Raw genomic sequence first — 17,840 nt, 5'->3', positions numbered from 1 at the left:
GGAGGAGGTTTGAGGGTGATATTGTTGGGGATTTATTCTAAATAAAAGGCTCACTGAACTAGCATGGCTACCAAAGCATCCTACAGCGCCATCCCATCCCATTCGGTTTGCATTTAGTTGGATCATTTTTTTTTCAACAGGTCAATGACCCCAAACACACCTCCAGAATATAAAACAATAGCCAACAGTAGCAAAGGTGGATGCAGTGACAGATTAACTTGAATCAAAGTATGATGTGACATTTTTTATGAAAAGTTTCCAATTCTCAGTTGCACTGAACAAAACAAACAGATATGTATAATGAACACATGAAATCATCAAAATCATTTTGGATTTTATGTCGTTGGATTTTTGTGTTTGTTTTTGATGAATAATGAAAAAGTTACTTTCAGTTACTTTCAGTATGACTATTTAGGAAACACTTTTTTTTTTACTCAGTACACTTCAACAATAGTAAAACGAAAAACTTTAGTACGTAGAAGCTGTTTTTACAACCAAACTAAGCTGATTGTAGAGTTCAGCAGGTAGTTTGATTCAGAGATAATGCAATGTAAATAAAGAAATGACCATTGCAAATGTAAATCTAAATGATATGGTTTCACTTCTAATATGTAGTACCTGCTGGTTGTTAATACCAGAAGAAATATATATTGTTTTTACTGAAAATGTCACTGTGCTTTATTTAGTAGAAACACTAAAGTCATATTTTCACCGTTTACAAAAACTTATAATTAGAGAACAAAAGACAAATTCAGAATACACAAAGTTGTCTTACCTGACAAGAATAGTGTAGCACTAATTATCCAATTCATTGTGTTACTCCCATGAAAAACATAAATGACACATGAGTTCAGTATTACTTCTGCTGATAGTGTCAGAGAAGAAAATGAAAGCAAAAAGCAGAAATCATGAGACAGTTGCTCAACGGTAAGAGGTTCATTTAGAGGAACTCTTAAGTAGGAGGAGCTACAATACTGACAGCAGTGTCTGTTTGATGCTACACCACACTGTGGTGGTATGGTTTAATGTGGGAGCGACCTTGGCTCAGAGTATTGGGAAGCTCATCTGTAACCGGAAGGTTGCCGGTTCGATCCCCCTGCTCTCTCTGTGTCGCTGTTGCTGTGTCCTTGGCCAAGACACTTTGCCTACTGGTGATGGCACAATATGGCAGCCTCGCTTTTGTCAGTCTGCCCCGGGGCAGCTGTGGCTACAACTGTAGCTTGCCTCCACCAGTGTGTGAATGTGAGAGTGAATGAATGTGGAATTGTACAGCACTTTGGGTGCCTAGAAAAAGTGCTATATAAATGCAATCCATTAATGTGAATTAACTACTTTTTAAAAAAAATAAACAATAGTAAAACTCACAGTAAACACATTAGATAGTTTATTTGTTTAAGGGCAACAAGATAAAATCTGTGTAATCATGAATATTATTTAAAAAATAAAAAATAACTAAAAATAAAACCTCTCTCAAATCCGCTCTTCTTTGCTGGTGTAAAACTAAATTATTTAGTAAAAAGTTTATCTTCTTGAAAAAAAATCTGAAAATAAAAAGTCAGTTTCTGCTTTTCATCTGACTTCCTCTAAATCGTTTCATACTATCTGTGAGTAAGTTTGCTAATGTGCCACTTTTGAAGAAGGCATGACCTGATCTCCATGCTGAGATATACCTACATCTTGTTGACGTGCAAACGTTACCAAAAGTGTAATTTTATTTATAATGTTCAGCATTACTTTGGGTATGTAAAAATAATTAATTTCTAAACCTCACCTAACTGGTAGAGGACTAACCAGCTGACTCCGGTTGTATGCTGAGTTGATCAGGTTACAATCTACATGAAGTCATCCTCATTTGCGCCAACTTCCCACCAGTGTTAACATATATTTCTGTCACCACAAAATAACACCTGATGCTCTGAGCATATCCAAGGTGAAAAATTTCACATCTTTTCAAATGTGTTTTCTTTCATAAGCTATTTCAGTGAGAGAAACTGAAACTGATGCCATGTGCACTAAAGCCTGACTCTGTGAATGTGCAACCTTTGCTAAACCTGATGGTTAACAGAGACTGAAACAAGTGAAGTGCCAACTCCGGGTCAGAAAGGAGTTGCTGCACCTACTGCAGTTCTTAAGAATCTTGTATTCTCTGTGAGAAATTGACAGACTGATTTTTACAACATTTGCAGTAATGTGGATACCATACCATCTATCATACCATGTATAGCATCATACCATGCTATACCATTGCTTCTGGGAGGCTCAGACGTGTTGGTGAGAAAACCTGCTGGGCCTGAACACCTCTCTCTGCAACTGGATCCTGGACTTTCTGATGGCAACACCACAGACAGTCTGGACATGACATTCAGCCCCTCACTGCCAGACAGCAAAATAGTTTTTTTCCCCCCAAGCCGTCAGACTCCTGAACACTCAGTGACTGGAATGACACACATACACACACACGCGCGCGTACCTTCATACACGTCATTACCAAGCACTTATCTGCACAATCTCATACATACACACATGAACACGTTCATACACCAGGTTACTTTTTCCACATTTCTGTTGCATTGTTGTGTCTGCACTGTCTTGTGTCTGCATCGTTCTGTTCTGTCTGGTGTTGCACTGTCTTTGTTTTGTATTTTTGCAATTTTGCACATTGCATTTTATGTAGTCCCGTGTTGATTGTCTGTTACATATCATATATAGCACCATGGTCCTGGAGGAATGTCTCATTTCACTGTGTGCTTTACCACTGCACATGGTTAGAATGACAATAAAGTTATTTGATTTGACCAGACTGGACCAGTTTGTTATGATGTAGAGAGAGCTGACCACAAAAGCATCTGCATTTTTAACATCAGCTAGGGCCACGAGCAGTGTGTAGTGACTGAAAGTTTGAGATCACAGATATATACAGAGGAAAAAAGCTTCCTCTATAGTTTGTCTAGACTCTCCCTTAGACTTATGGTCTCCATATTGACAGGAGGGCTGAGACATCTGGATGCATTCTGGATGCCTCCTTAGCAAGGTGTTCTGGGCATCTCCTATCAGGAGGATGCCCCAAGATCATGTCCTGTGTCTGACTAATGCTTTAACTAAGCTAGTGTTGTATCGATGATTTAGATCCATGTTGAGAAACTCCTGTTCCATTACATCCCAAACGTGTAAGATTCATGAGACATTTGGTGACTGTGGAAGTCGTTTGACTACAGTGAACTTGTTTTTATGTTCCAGGAGCCATTTTGAAATCATTTGGACTTGACATGGTGTGTCATCATGCTGGAAGCAGCCATCAGAAGACAGGGACATTTTCATAATAACAGAATGGACTCAGGTAGACTGTAGCATTAAGCAGTTAAAGTAACAAAGTACAAATCCTTCATTACTGTACTCAAGCAGAATTTTCAGGTATCTGTAGTTTCAGTTACTTTTACTCCCCAGATTTGAACACAAATGTAGTTTCTACTCCTTACTTTTTCAAGCTTGTTGCTTTTGGTTTAAGATTCTTGTGTGCAGTTATTGTTGCTCAAAACTGACATAAAATTCAGTTTCAAAAAACAAACAGCGACTGCTGTTTGAATGGTCATGTCGCATTAAATCCCTCTTTTTCATCACTGACACAAGACAGAAGTCAATTATCAGTGCTGGAGTAGACAAACGAGAAAGCATGGCGGCGGAAACTGGAGACGGAGCGATATGGACAGAAACGGAGGTTTTGGACTTGATTAGCATATGGGGAGACAATTCTATTCAAGCTAAACGACTCCGTGTCCATATATACCTCCGCACGGAGGTAGCAGCCACTGCTCCAAACAAAGCCATTTTTAAAGCACGGGCTCTGTCGGTTATGACTGTGCAGAAATTGATAGACTGCTGCAACAACACCTACTAGCTCTGTAGCCGCCATTTTTACTTCCGTAAACAGAGCGTGTTGTGTGTGACGTCTTCTGAGGGCCATAAACCGTTCATACTAGAGCACGTTTGCTGTCACATTTTATTTGTAGTGTGAACAAGCAGACAAAAAAATCGGATTTGATCAAAAAATCAGAATTGAGCATTAAGACCTGCAGTGTGAATGTAGCCTGATTTTCCTGTGTAAATGTGGATGCAAACTGACTGTAGTGTATATCAAACCATCAAACAGTTCACAGGAGGGAAGTGAAGTAATTTCAAACTTGTTATGGTGAAAAAAGTGTGATTCTTCAATACTTTTAACATGTTGTCATCCAGATTTTTAAAACTACAAAAGATGAGTCCACAATTAAATGATAAAAACACAATTCATACACAAAGTGACCTCTGGTAAGAACAACCATATAAATTGTGTGGCTTTCTCTTTGTTTTGATTACATGCATTTCTAACCCTGGTTCACAAGTGACACTGCTACATGAAACTTATTCACACCCTACCAGATGACACACGTCAGATTTGGCTAGAGCAGTAACATCTGCAATGTAGGCAACAGCAAATAGATAAATTTTTTTATTGCCATTGTTTTTCTCTGCCCGTTTACGCTCATTATAATTTATGATGAAAAAGTCTGTAGTAGGAGATATTATTTTATTATAATATTAATAAAGACTTTCAGTTAACTTTGCACAAAAAATGGTAAATGTCCAAGCAGCGTCCATACAGTTACTTTTTCATTTTTACTTTATGACATTTCAGAGCTACTTGCTTTTTTTCACTTTTGTTTCAATAAAAACCTTTTACGTGACTTTTTTAAACACAAGTCTCTGTTGTTTTGCTCAAGTGATGTGTGTACTTTGTCATTTCTATGAGGCATCAGTGTGCATATCAATGCTCAGCAACACCAACAAGCCTAAAAGACCACAGAGTACAACAATTTGTTGTACGTGTACAGAAACAATAAAGTTCCATTCTATTCTGCTCTAAGTGGATGATTGCAAATTCTTTCCTTTATTAAGAAAAACATCTTCAGCAGCAGTTTATTTCTGAATGCTGCCTGGCTGCTGGATAACTAACCAGCCAGCTCTAGTACTTTTGAAGCCTTATTACATCTCTGCATGCTTATTAGTTCAAACTGCTTTTCAGGAAGTCACCTCTTTTGCAAGTGTGCACCACCGATAAAAATTAACTTGTCAACTCAGCCTAACACCCAGTAATCTGACCACATCCAAAGTGTAAGTTTCACATCAGTTTTTTGTAAGTCTTTCTGTGTGTGTGTGTGTGTGTGTGTGTGTGAGTGTTAAATGACATATCTAAGAGATGGAAATTTAATAAAATGCAGCTCTTTATGGTTTTATCAAGATTTATTTTTTTTAAAAAAAGGTCCAATATAAATTATTCTGTTGAACACTGTTAAACATGAAGTAAAAGGACGATGACATATTTGTAAGTTTCTGTCATAATATTCAGGGAAAAACAGACACAAATATAGACTGCAGAGATAAGAAGAATGCACAGGAACACAGTATGACCCAATTAAAAAAACATGAGTAAACTGAGGCTTGGAGTACACACAGGAGGTGAGGAGGAGCAGTGGAAACAAGACAATAACTGTGAGGAAGTAAAACTCAACTAAGTATAACAAAACTTCTTATTTTATTTAATGAGACAGGGTACTCGGAAAATAAAACAGGAAGTAACAGAAAAACACTGAACATGGAGACAAAGACTGAATAAATAAACCAAAATGCAAGATACACTCAAGATCTAAACTCAGTTAGCAACCTACAAAAAGCCAGACAGATTTACATATTGAATCATTAAACCAGAAAGAAATGATGCACTTAGAAGTAATACACTGCTACAACAAAACCCACAAAATATGCCAAAAGTAGACAGTTAACATGTCCCTGGAATTATAAACACATTTGTGATTCACGAACAACCTTAATTTCATTTAAGTTCCTTTATGTTACAACAGCTAAAAAGTTCCCTTGCTGTTGCAATGCTTGGCCATGGCTCACATGCACCACAGCTCAGGACCTAGCTTATTGGCCAACCTTAGCCAATCTTAACTCAGATTGAAAAACTTCTTCAGAAAATTTCCTCAGATTAAATTCAATTCCCTTTGGTGGACTTTGACTACGCCACTCCAAAGTCCTTTTTGTTTCTCTTAAGCCATTAAGAAGTCAACTTGTTGGCGTGTTTTGAATCATTGTCCTGCTGCAGAACCCAAATGTGCTTCAGCTTGAGGTCCAAAACAAATAACCAGACATTTTTTTTCAAGAAATTTAGTTCATTTACCACAGCAAGTCTCTCAGGTCAGTTTAACACACAGGGCAATATAGGTTTGGAATTTTTCCCTTTAATAATAAACACCTTCATTTATCAACTGCAATTTGTGTTTATATGTGTTATCTTTGTCTAATATTTACATTTGTTTGATGATCTGAAACATAGGCAGCACTGTTGCCGCACAGCAAGACGGTCCTGAGTTCAATTCCACCATCAGGCCGGGGTCTTTCTGTGTGGAGTTTGCATGTTCTCCCCGTGTTTGCGTGGGTTCCCTCCGGATACTCCGGCTTCCTCCCACCGTCCAAAGACATGCAGCTTGTGGGGATAGGTTAATTGGATAATCCAAATTGTCACTAGGTGTGAATGTGCGAATGAATGTGAGTGCGAATGGTTGTCTGTCCCTGTGTGTTGGCCCTGCGACAGACTGGCGACCTGTCCAGGGTGTACCCCGCCTCTCGTCCTATGACAGCTGGGATAGGCTCCAGCGTCCCCCGCGACCCTGAAAAGGATAAGCGGAAGTGAATGGATGGATGGATGGATCTGAAACATTTAAGTGTGGCAAACATACAAAAACAGGAAATCAGGAAAGGGGTGAACACTTTTTCACACAACTGTATATATGCAGACTATTTCACCTTATGCAGGCATGTTGTGAGTAAAACCAGAAAAGCAAACTCTCCACCAATGATTTCCTTGGTGAAATTTGGTTCAGGATACACTTTTCCCACTGTTTAAAAATGAAAGGTGAAAAAGAAGAAATTCAGTGTTTTCAGCACTTTGTCGAATCTGTGACATGAAGAAATAAGGCAGTTTTAAAAGCCTGCACACTGGACTTCTCTGAAATGAATCAAGTGTAACATTTATCCAATAAAGCAAATTGTTCTTTTCAGGAGTAAGAGTCTCCTGATCTCTGGCTGATCCCTCCTTGGGTAGTCTGTGCCCGATTGGCCACCTCAAAGGGTAGGGTGGATCAACCCACATTGAGATGCCCGATCTATGCCTTGGGGCTCATATCATGGGGCAGTGATGGGAATAACGGCGTTACAAGTAACGGTGTTACTTTTTTCAGTAACGAGTAATCTAATTTATCGTTACAACGCCCTTACAGTTACTAACAAGAAAATGCAGCCCATTACTATTTTTCAACAAACAGACGGTTGAAGCTGTGTTCAGCTTACCGCATCTTATATCAGTTGCATGGAAGTAGCTGTCTACGTAAGTAATCTGGACGCTACAGCTTTAAGCAGCTGCGCGCGCTCCCGCGGACGATAATCACGATCACTGTCTAGCACAACACCTGGAGCTAAGGGGGCAAAAGTGCTGCTGTTTGACTGAGGAAGAATAAAGGAGTCGTGGTAAGCCAATCACATGACCACTTAATGGTGATAAATACCAGTTTTTAAATTGTGTTGATAGGCAAGGTAAACCAGAGTCATGATAAACAATATATACGTGACATTTTTTCCTCAATAGTTTCGTCACGTTTACTGTCTAAGGACAGCGCTAGCAAGCACTCTCTGCTTATGAGCAACCCCCCCCCCCCCCCCCCAAAAAAAAAAATAGAGGATGGTTTAGGAGTGACGGCGAGAGAGAGAGAGAGAGCAGAAAAAGAGAGAAAGCGAGTTTTGAGATGTGAGAGATTTGTGACGTTTAGCATGTTTGGAGTGTGTAGTTAATGTGTTGTCTTGTGTAGTTAGTGTGTAGTGTTGTGGATAGTTTTGTGTTGTGTATCAGAACAATGAGGCGACTGCTGTCTCCAGGTAGAAAAAGGAGTGGTACACCTGCTGTCATGACCGGCATGTATCAGGCTGTGATTTTCTCCTTTATAGTGGACAGAAAGTATTTTTTGGAGTGGCACAAATAATTTGTGTGACATCTTATTGAATGCAGAACAGCTGATTGTTCTGTAAATACTTTGAAATGGTTATTTAAAAAATTAAGGTAAAAGGTAAATGGATGCAAATAACTTTGTTCTTTGCAAAACTTGTGCATAGGATTTTAAAACTGACAATTTATATTTGCATTTAGAGTTATGAAATATGATTCATTAAACATGTTTGTGGTTGTCACAGTAAAAAATATACCTTTTTCTACTCGGATTTTATGTTTTTTGTCTGATTTTAGATCAATTGTGTTAATACAGTATGTCAAAATGAAAACATAACTGTAAATTCAGACATGTGAGGTTGTGCTGAAAAGGATGATACCAAACAAGGCAAAGTAAATAGTTTTTAAAGGTGAAATGTGGAGGGAAAATCAAAAGTAGTTAAAAATGGCCAATGGGAGAGCCTAAAGAGCCAGTTGTTTGCTTGTTCTCTGCTTCAGGGAGCAGTCCTCTACTTTCCAGTCTTACATGTACCAGCCCTCCCTCCCCCCACCTCCCTCATATAACACATCACTTGCACACAATCAAAGGAAATTAATATGGTAAACTATGAAAATCTACCAATAATTTTACTGTTATTGAATGGAATAATTATGAAACAAACACCTCAGTTTCTGACGTTTAATTGTTTCTGTTTCTTGATTTAGCTGAGAACTGATAAAACACATTATTATGCTGTCAGATATGAGAACACAGATCTTTCTTCTCCAACTTACTGTAAGCCAAAGTTTCATATTAAACATTTACTGTCTGCATATCTTTTCAGTGTGTTAAATTTTGTAGAATTTAAATCACTGTCTCTTTAAATTGTCATTTAAAATAATGTTGCTGTGTCATCCTACGCCAGGTTTCAAAAGATGTCAGTTCATAACAGCTGACTAGATAGCTCAAAAACAAAGAAAGTGAGCTCTATTTTCTCATGAATCAATACCTCATTTAATTATTTACTCTCTCTTATCCAAAACAGTTATTTAGAATATAGGTTATTATAGTTAACTAAAATGAAAAACTATATTAAAAGATGACACTGAAGATTTACTGTGTTTGTAATAAAAAAAAAAATTAACTCCCTAAAGCTTGACCCGGACAAATACTCTCCACATTATAATAATCAAATTCACAAAAACGAACACTGAAAGAAATGAAAACTAAACCAAAACTACACTTGAATGAGCCAGAACACACTGCACTACATACAACTAAACTGGATACACACAAAAACTCAAAATGAGATAGACCTGAAAAAACTATCTCAGAATGGTTGTCTATATTAAGAACAGCCCTCCTCAGTTAGTTTATGTTTGACCGTGGAGTCAGTCAGCTTTGACCTGAATGAATACCAAACTACTTTACTTATTCTCCAAGCAGGAATGTTAACAGAAGTTAAACAAGAACCAGCTAGAAAAATATTAACAAAGTAAACAGTATGCTCAGTTGTATGTCTGTGAAGGTTCTCAGTCATCCAGGTCATCGTAGTCAAAGGAGCTTGCAAAGAAAAACGTCTGGACTTCTTTAAGTTGCTTGAAGACGTTTCACCTCTCATCCGAGAAGCTTCTTCAGTTCTAAGGTCAAATGGTGGGGAGTCCCAGATTTAAACCTAGTGGGAGTATCCCCCCACAGAGGTACAAAAGGACCCCCTGATGATCCTCTAATCGCCTGAGCCAAGGTGTGAAACTGGGTGTGGGTCCCAATCAGCCGGGGTTTCGGGTGAGCTCATTGTGAAACCTGGCCCCACCTTTTCATGCGAATGGTGAAACGTCTTCAAGCAACTTAAAGAAGTCCAGACGCTTTTCTTTGCAAGCTCCTTTGAGTATGCTCAGTTGTTCTAAAATGTCATGAAAAAGTCAAAAAGCATATCTGGACATGCAGACAGAAGATATTATTCGTTTTATTCAATAATAAAAGTAACAGGTGCAACATGAACTCTTGGATGAATGTGTAGTTTTGTTTATTGTGCATGCCATCTTTGTCAGATAACATATTAGTGATGAGTTGTACTCTAAAGATATTAATATTAATCTTTATTTATTTCTATCAATGACATATGTCCACATGTTTAATTAGAGAGTTTACTAAAAGTACTAATTTTCCAATTCTCTAAAGCTCTACTGCAGTGATGACATGTATTCCAAAAGATATTCTCTCATCTAACACATCTTTCTAAAATTTCTTATAAATATTCAGTTGAATTGCTTAACCTGCAGCCTACAGACAGGCCTCCATACAGAACCCAGAGGTATGTATTTTACTGACATTGTAAATCAGTTTACTCAGGATAAAAGTTTCAAATTGTATCACAGAAATGTCTAGATTTTTGTTTTATAAAATATGCAATAATGATATCTAGTTTTTTTTAAATGACATTAAATACATAATTAATAATTCTGTGAAGTTTTGCTATTTACAAGTTCTTAATCAAGCTTTTTTAATGCTAAAATATAATATAGTTGTTATTTATGAATTTTAAATTTTAAGTAAACTGTACAGTTATTTAATTGCATTCCTTATCAGAAAAGTTTGTTTTATTATTGCTGTCTACAGAGCTTTGCAGACAGCAGCTTTGGTCTCATGGTTTGTAATTTGTTCTTCACCTGCATGTGGCTTGGTTATCTTACAAAATAAATTAACATGCCTTTATCTGTATAAATCTTTGATTTCAGGTAGTTTTAGTATATCAGTGACTTAATTTAAGTCAGTAAGGTGATTTTTTAAATAGTCTGAATACTTTACAAACATTTAAAGATTACATGTTCCTGTTTTTTACCCATAAAGTATGGAATGATTCATGACGAGGAAAAAAATTTGACAATAAACAATTTTAGTTTTAGGGTGTAAAGGGAATGAGTCATAATGGTTTCCGAATACAGTGCGAATAGTTGTCGAATCATGGCAACATGATACTAGCTAGTCATTAAGACACTTGACAGTACCAGTAAATATTTTGTAATTAAAATATAATTTTATGTCTAAATAGTAAATCATGGTGCCGAAACACACAACTGACACATCAATGACAACTGACACATGTACAGAATTTCATCCCAATCTTAAAAGTGAGAAGTCCACAGGTAGGTTTTTCATTGACTTTGAAATTAATATTAATGTAGCAAGAATTACTGAACTGTGAAAAGGGCAGAAGTCTGTCATGGAAAATGACATAAAAAATCACATAATTTTTTTTTTAAGGTGCACTCTGGTCTTTAAGCTCTGGACATTAAAAAAAATCACTGGAGTTCTGTAGTCTTTGTCCCAGAAATTAAAGGAAGAAGGAAATGTTTCAGTGTTCTGGCTGTGGGGTGTGCACGTGGGAGGAGCAAATATAAAAGTGACACACGGTTTATATATTTGCCACTCACTGACAGCTGGCTCACAAGTATAAAAAGAGGGACACACGAGAACTGTGCAGTTACACAATGGTGTTAAGGAAGTGGATTCATTTATTGGCTTTGGTGAGCCTCCTGTCTGCAGGTAAGTCAGACCAACATTTGCATGTAACATAACTGTATGCAAATATAAATTCAGGATCTCCTCTCTTGAACATCACTGATCCTGTTGTGTTTCTTTCCAGAATCAAATGCTCAGCTTGATGGTAGGTAAAAATAAGAGTTTCTCTGAGTAAAAAAAAAAAAAAACATTCATAAAAGTTATAAACTGCTTCATTTAATTATTTATGTTTTTGACATTACAATTCATTTCATCAGCGATCCAATACAAACAGGGAAAAAAATGTTTTCCATATTTCACAATGATTTATGTTGCTTCTTACGTTTGATCCTGCTGATCTTTGTTTCAGTATGTGGCACTGCTCCACACAGCAGCAGGATAGTCGGAGGTGAAGATGCTCCACCTGGATACTGGCCGTGGCAAGTCAGCGTGCAGCTATTTGGTAAACATTTTTGTGGCGGTTCCCTCATCAACAAAGAGTGGGTGATGTCTGCTGCTCACTGCTTCTTTCGGTGTGTAACACAAATGTCTGTTTAATCTTTATGCCTAAACTGATCCAGCTAGAACAGGGTAGAGGTGTGCAGATCGATCCAAATATCAATAGTACTGATATCAACTCTGACATTGATATCAAATCGATACTTTGTGTTTGTGGGCACAAGTTCAAGTGCAGGTGGGGTGGGGGAATCAGTGAATAGCAAAAGTGGAGGTTCAGAGATTTTTATGCCCGTGGGAGGGGGTTCAGAGGGAAGAGGTGAATAAAGGTCTGGAGTTTGTGTGTGTGAGTCGAGGGACAGTGCAGGGAGAGAGTTCATTCATCCATCCTGTCAGCCTGATGTCTTTCAGCCTGCTGGTTCCAGGGCAGAGGCTCTTTAGTCTGCTTCCCGATAGCAGAAAACTGGAAAAGCTGTTTGACAGATGAGGGGAGTTATCTGTAATGCAGAGGAGTTTTTGGGTGAGGTGAGTGCAATAGATGTCCTGGAGGGAGGGAAACGAATCACTCACAATCCTCTCTATTACTCTCACTACTCAATATAGCTTTTTCTGGCAGGACCCAATCAGGAGCCATTAGATACAGTGATGCAACTCGTGAGGATACTCTTAACAGTGCCTTTCTTGAAGGCACTCATAATGGGGGTTGAAGCTCTTGCTCTCCTCAGTATGTGGGGAAGTAAAGTTGTTGTTAGGCTTTACTGACCAGGGATGCTGTGTTCTTTGAGCAGGAGAGATCTTCTGAGATGTGCACACCAAGAAACTTGAACCTAAGAAAGTTGCCTATATAGGTTAAAAGTACTGACATCGGTATTCGTATCGGCAATACTGGCCCTGTATTTACTTGATATCAGATTGATACCAAATCTGCAGTATCGCAGAACACTGGGCTTTGACTAATATTTGTCAAGGAAGGCAAATATCACATTGGGAATACTGAAACTGCCAACATTCCTGAAACATTTCATCAACATAAATGTTAAAATACTGGCTCATGCATGAATACAAATGTTTACAGTTCAATGTTTTGTTTTGTTTTTTCATCAAAACTTCTATATTTTCTTTTTCTTTTTTTTAACTTCAGTTCAAGTCCTTCTGGGTTGAAGGTTTCTCTTGGTCTTCAGAGTCTGCAGGGTGCAAATCCAAATAAGGTGTTCAGAAATGTTGCCAAAATAATTTTGCACCCACACTATGACAGTATGACCAACAACAACGACATCGCTCTGCTCAGAGTCTCTTCACCAGTCAGATTCACTGACTACATCAGACCTGTGTGCCTGGCAGCGAGTGGCAGTGTGTTCAACAATGGCACTGATAGCTGGGTGACTGGCTGGGGTGCAGTCAAGGAGGGAGGTGAGCCTGTTGTTGGTGTTTCAGTGTTCATGTGGTCTGTGGTTCATTGGTTTGTGTGTAAACAGCTCCTCGTCTTGCATCCCATCAGTGGCCTTACCCTTCCCTCAAACGCTGCAAGAAGTGGAGGTGCCAGTTGTGGGAAACAGACAGTGTAACTGCCTGAATGGAGTGGGCACAGTCACAGACAACATGATCTGTGCTGGTGTTCTGGCAGGAGGCAAAGACTCATGCCAGGTAGGCTTCCTCATCTCATTTGGTTACATAATCAGGTGTTTCAAAGATTCTCAGATGTGTCCTCTTCATCTCTACAGGGAGACTCCGGAGGTCCAATGGTGAGTAAACAGGGCTCTGTTTGGGTCCAGTCTGGAATTGTAAGTTTTGGTTTTGGTTGTGCTCAGCCCAATCTGCCAGGAGTCTACTCCAGAGTGTCCCGTTACCAGTCCTGGATCAAGTCCCGCATTCACTTTGATAAGCCAGGATTTGTGCAGTTCATCTCCAGCGGGCTGGATCCTGACACCAGCTACACCTGTCCTGGTCCTCTAACAAGACCCTCAAGTAAGTCTCAGGTTCCAGTTTTTCAGTATCAATAAATGAATATGGATAAGTATATAATGTTTTCAAATTTTCTGTATCTGTAATTCAATTCAGTGTTATTATACAGCACCAAATCACAACAACAGGTGCTTCAAGCTGATCTTTAATGTAAGGTGAAGACCTTACAATAATAGAAAATAGAGAAAACTCCAACAATCATATGACCCCCTATGAGCAAGCCCTGTGGTCAGTGGGAAGGAAAAACTTCCTTTTAACAGGAAGAAACCTCGAGCAGAAACAGACTCAGGGAGGAACACGACCGGTTGGGGTGAGGGGAGGAGGGTCATCTGATCCAGCCCTAAGTGTTTGCTTTGTCAAAAGAAAAGTTTTAAGCCTAATCTTAAAAGTAGAGATAGTGTCTGTCTCCCAAATCCAAATTGGAAGCTGGTTCAACAGAAGAGGGGCCACACAGCTGAGAGCTGTGCCTCTCATTCTACTTTAAAATATGCTAGGAATGACAAGTAAGCCTGCACGAAGCACTCTAATGCTGTGATACAGTACCATAAGGTCAATAAGACAAGATAGGGCCTGATTATTCAACACCTTGTATGTGAGGAGAAGGATTTTGAATTCAATTCTGGATTTAATGGTGGAGCCAATGAAGGGAAGCAAATATAGGAGAAATATGCTCTGTCTCTCTCTAGTCCCTGTCAGTACTCTTGTTGCAACATTTTGGATTAACTGAAGGCTTTTCAGAGATTTTTGGGACATCCTGATCACAATGAATTACAGTAGTCCAGCCTTGAACCACCTAAATCATTTGCTTTTTAAATTTTTGTTTCTTCTTTCAGTGTCAGTTTGTGGCAACACCCTCGTGAACAGTCACACAGAAGGAGACAAGAGCACTGTACCTGAAGGAACTTGGCCCTGGATGGTAAGTCTTCACCAAAATGGAGTGCACAAATGTGGAGGAAGCTTAATATCTGATAACGTTATACTCACAACTGCGCAATGCTTCTCAACGTAAGTACACAAACAGCATTTATAATTTTTAATTTTAAAATATGAGGTGTTTGATATTTGTCTTTTAATTGTGTCTTCAATCCTCCTGACAGCACCAGTCCAAATGCCAGTGAATGGAATGTGTTTCTTGGTCTTAGACTCGTAAATGGTTCTGAAGAGTTTGAGACATCTTTGGGTGTTTTGAATGTTGCAGTGAGCAAAATGACTGGCTCAAATATTGCACTATTGCTGCTGCTTGAATCAGTCAGTTTCAACAATTATATCCAGCCTGTGTGTTTGGACATTAGTGATTCAAGATCTTTCCCCATTGGTAGTCAGTGTTTGGTGACAGGCTGGGAAAACAAGAAGAACAGCAGAGGTAAGGGTTTGCTGTTTTAAAAAATTGCAGTGTCTGAATATCTTTGGTTGCATTTGCAAATATGACTCCTACAGGTGCTGTTCTTCAAAACATGAAAACTCAAGTTGCAAGTTGTGGCAATCTTTCTGATTCAGATCAAATTTGTACTCACACCATGGACCTTCAAGAGGTAAAAACAATATTTATAATTGTATCCTAAATGTGCTTGGACTGATGCTATCAGGCTGGGTGTTTGTTGATCACTGATTATGAATCCTATTTTATATCCACAGGGAGGTCAGGGCAGCCCATTGCTGTGCAAGTCAGGGTCATCATGGTTCCAGGTTGCTGTTGTAACAGTCTGTGAAAGTAGACTGAGCCATGGAGATGTTGATGTCTTTACCAAAATCTCAAGATTTGGGTCATTCTTGAAGGAGATTATTGATGAAACACCATCTGCTGCAGCACTTTTAACAGGAAGTTCACCTGATTTCTCAGTTTCCTTATTGATGTTTTTTGCTGTCCTCATTATCTCCTTGTTCCTGTTGTCATGATTTGCTCTTGTGGGTGGTTGGTGTAGTTCATTATTACAAATTACCAACAGATGCCAAAAGTCTTTATTAACACCCATTCATATTTACTTAATGTAGTTATGATGCTCAGGTCAATATGAAGAAAATTATTCATGTGAATTAATTTTTAAACTTCTAATGAAGTTTAAAAATCTTTTTTTTTTTTACATTTTGGAGTGTGATGGTATGTTTCTCTAAACTAATTATACAGGAATATGTCTTCTCTGTGCATTCTGAAGCTGTTGTCTACTTAAAAATTGTATAAATCGTGTAAGAGCAAAATTGAAATGTAATTCTAATTACATACTTATTATAATCAACATTGATAATGCTTAAAATAATTGATAAAATAATGTTATTGTTTTGTTGTTGTTTTTTAGATAACTCAGGGCTAAATATTGTATATTTTGTTTATTTGTGAGCAAAGCCATTCACATTATCAGTAGTGATGTGCGGATCGATCCTGAAAAAAAAAGTGAGGTGTTGTGGCACCACTAACCTTGTCAAACACCTCAGAGTAAATCATATCACAGAATATGACGAGCTTATGTTGAGGTGAACTGAAGAGGAGGAGAGGGACAGGTGCTGCTAGGGCGAGACAGACGCCTCTCATTGAGTCCTTTAGTGCTGCAGGCAGGCAAGGTGTTCAAATAGCGCACAACTTCAGTTTTTTTTTATTTCTATATGATGAACTCTGCATTATTAAGTGATAAGAACAAGTAATCTGTTGTCCTGTAATCATTATGACACTTAAATTTGAGATACAATAAATAAAATACGTTTTTGTACAAAGGTATCGGATCAGTATCGTCGATACCACCCTGAATTTTACTTGGTATCGGATCGGAAAGGAAATCAGTGGTATCACACATCACTAACTATCAGTGACAGTTTTAACAAATTACAGCTCTTTTTCCACAAGTTAAATGCTTTTAAGCATATATACTGAATTTCATAGATTTACATTAATTTTCTGTGACTGAAGGTGTGTCTTTGCAATGGAAGTTGTAGTGGTCCACAATGGAAGCAGGTACATGGTAACATCTGGTGGCCAAAAATATGAAGTGCAGCTTGAATCCACAAATAAAACAAACCGCTTCGTTATGATTGCCCACTCTGCAGAGTAGAGTTCACAATTCTGTGGGCCACCGTTGTGTTGCTTTGAACATGTATTTTTGGGTGGTGAAAAAATTATCATGTGTATTTGTTTAAAAATAAATTTGATCAATAAACTTTAAACATGCCATGGTGTGGTCTTTCTTTGCCTGTGATTATTTGATGTTGGTAAATACAATAGATGAAAAATACATATAATATACATATAAGACAGCTAAGACCTGGCTCTCTGTAATAACTGGGGAAAAGACCAAAAAAAAAAAAAAAAAGAAATAAATTTCAGCATTTTTAGAAAATACGATGTTTCTAATTCACTTCAAACTTTTGAGCTGTAGTGTAGAATGCAGTGATAGTGTATGGCTCTGGATTATAGTAGATGATATAGGACTATCAGGACATGAAGAGACACATAGACGCTACCAGAGCTTCAGGTTTACATGTGAAGTCAATGGAGGAGCACGATGAAGCGTGACTGGGGGTCGCGCGAAACTTCAGAAGCACATTTGCATCGCGAAAACGCTTTTCTGCCTGATTCGCGCAACCAAGTAGCGCGACTGACACGTTTGAAGCGTGAAATAAAATACGTGCTGCAGTTTATGTGGTGCATTTTGAGCATTCGCGCTTATCGCGTCTACCGCTAGAGTTGGAAAAATCTGAACTCCAGCGTCAAGTGACGCTGCCACATCCAATCAGGAGCCTGGTGATGTGACGCTCTGACCTAGTTCAAAGAGGCAGGTCCAGCCAAAGCCATTCATTCTATCAATCAGTAGTTTTCTGATGAGGCAGCAGGCTCTCCAGGGCAGAAACAGTGTTCTTATTTTTCTCCTCCTTCTCCCTGAAGCTCTTCCACTTTAAGCTGGGTCCTTTTTATTCCTG

General features: G+C 38.4%; 2 protein-coding genes and 1 pseudogene across 3 annotated transcripts in view; 2 read left to right on the top strand and 1 right to left on the bottom strand.

The window, feature by feature from the left end:
• Positions 1-906, bottom strand: part of LOC146512803 (integrin alpha-M-like) — a 29,275-nt pseudogene extending 28,369 nt beyond the window's left edge. The window contains exon 1 of the transcript XR_014875780.1: positions 776-906. The product of XR_014875780.1 is annotated as an integrin alpha-M-like (transcript). The remainder of the gene's footprint in view (positions 1-775) is intronic.
• Positions 1-17,840, top strand: part of LOC146512797 (carbonic anhydrase 4-like) — a 191,056-nt gene that overhangs the window by 88,503 nt on the left and 84,713 nt on the right. The gene's annotated exons all lie outside the window — the stretch shown is intronic.
• On the top strand, positions 11,301-17,173 carry LOC146512802 (polyserase-2-like). The gene is made up of 10 exons (XM_085170821.1): positions 11,301-11,561; positions 11,662-11,682; positions 11,887-12,049; positions 13,114-13,382; positions 13,471-13,616; positions 13,694-13,937; positions 14,768-14,939; positions 15,032-15,297; positions 15,372-15,466; positions 15,570-17,173. The coding sequence occupies exons 1-10, from the start codon at positions 11,507-11,509 to the stop codon at positions 15,828-15,830; spliced, it is 1,692 nt and encodes a 563-aa protein (XP_085026947.1). The 5' UTR covers positions 11,301-11,506; the 3' UTR covers positions 15,831-17,173.

The sequence above is a fragment of the Neolamprologus multifasciatus genome, chromosome 8 (genome assembly GCF_963576455.1).
Source record: "Neolamprologus multifasciatus chromosome 8, fNeoMul1.2, whole genome shotgun sequence".
NCBI classification, from domain to species: domain Eukaryota; kingdom Metazoa; phylum Chordata; class Actinopteri; order Cichliformes; family Cichlidae; genus Neolamprologus; species Neolamprologus multifasciatus.
The sequence above is the reverse complement of the archived record's forward strand: the minus strand, read 5'-3'. Positions and strand labels throughout refer to the sequence as shown.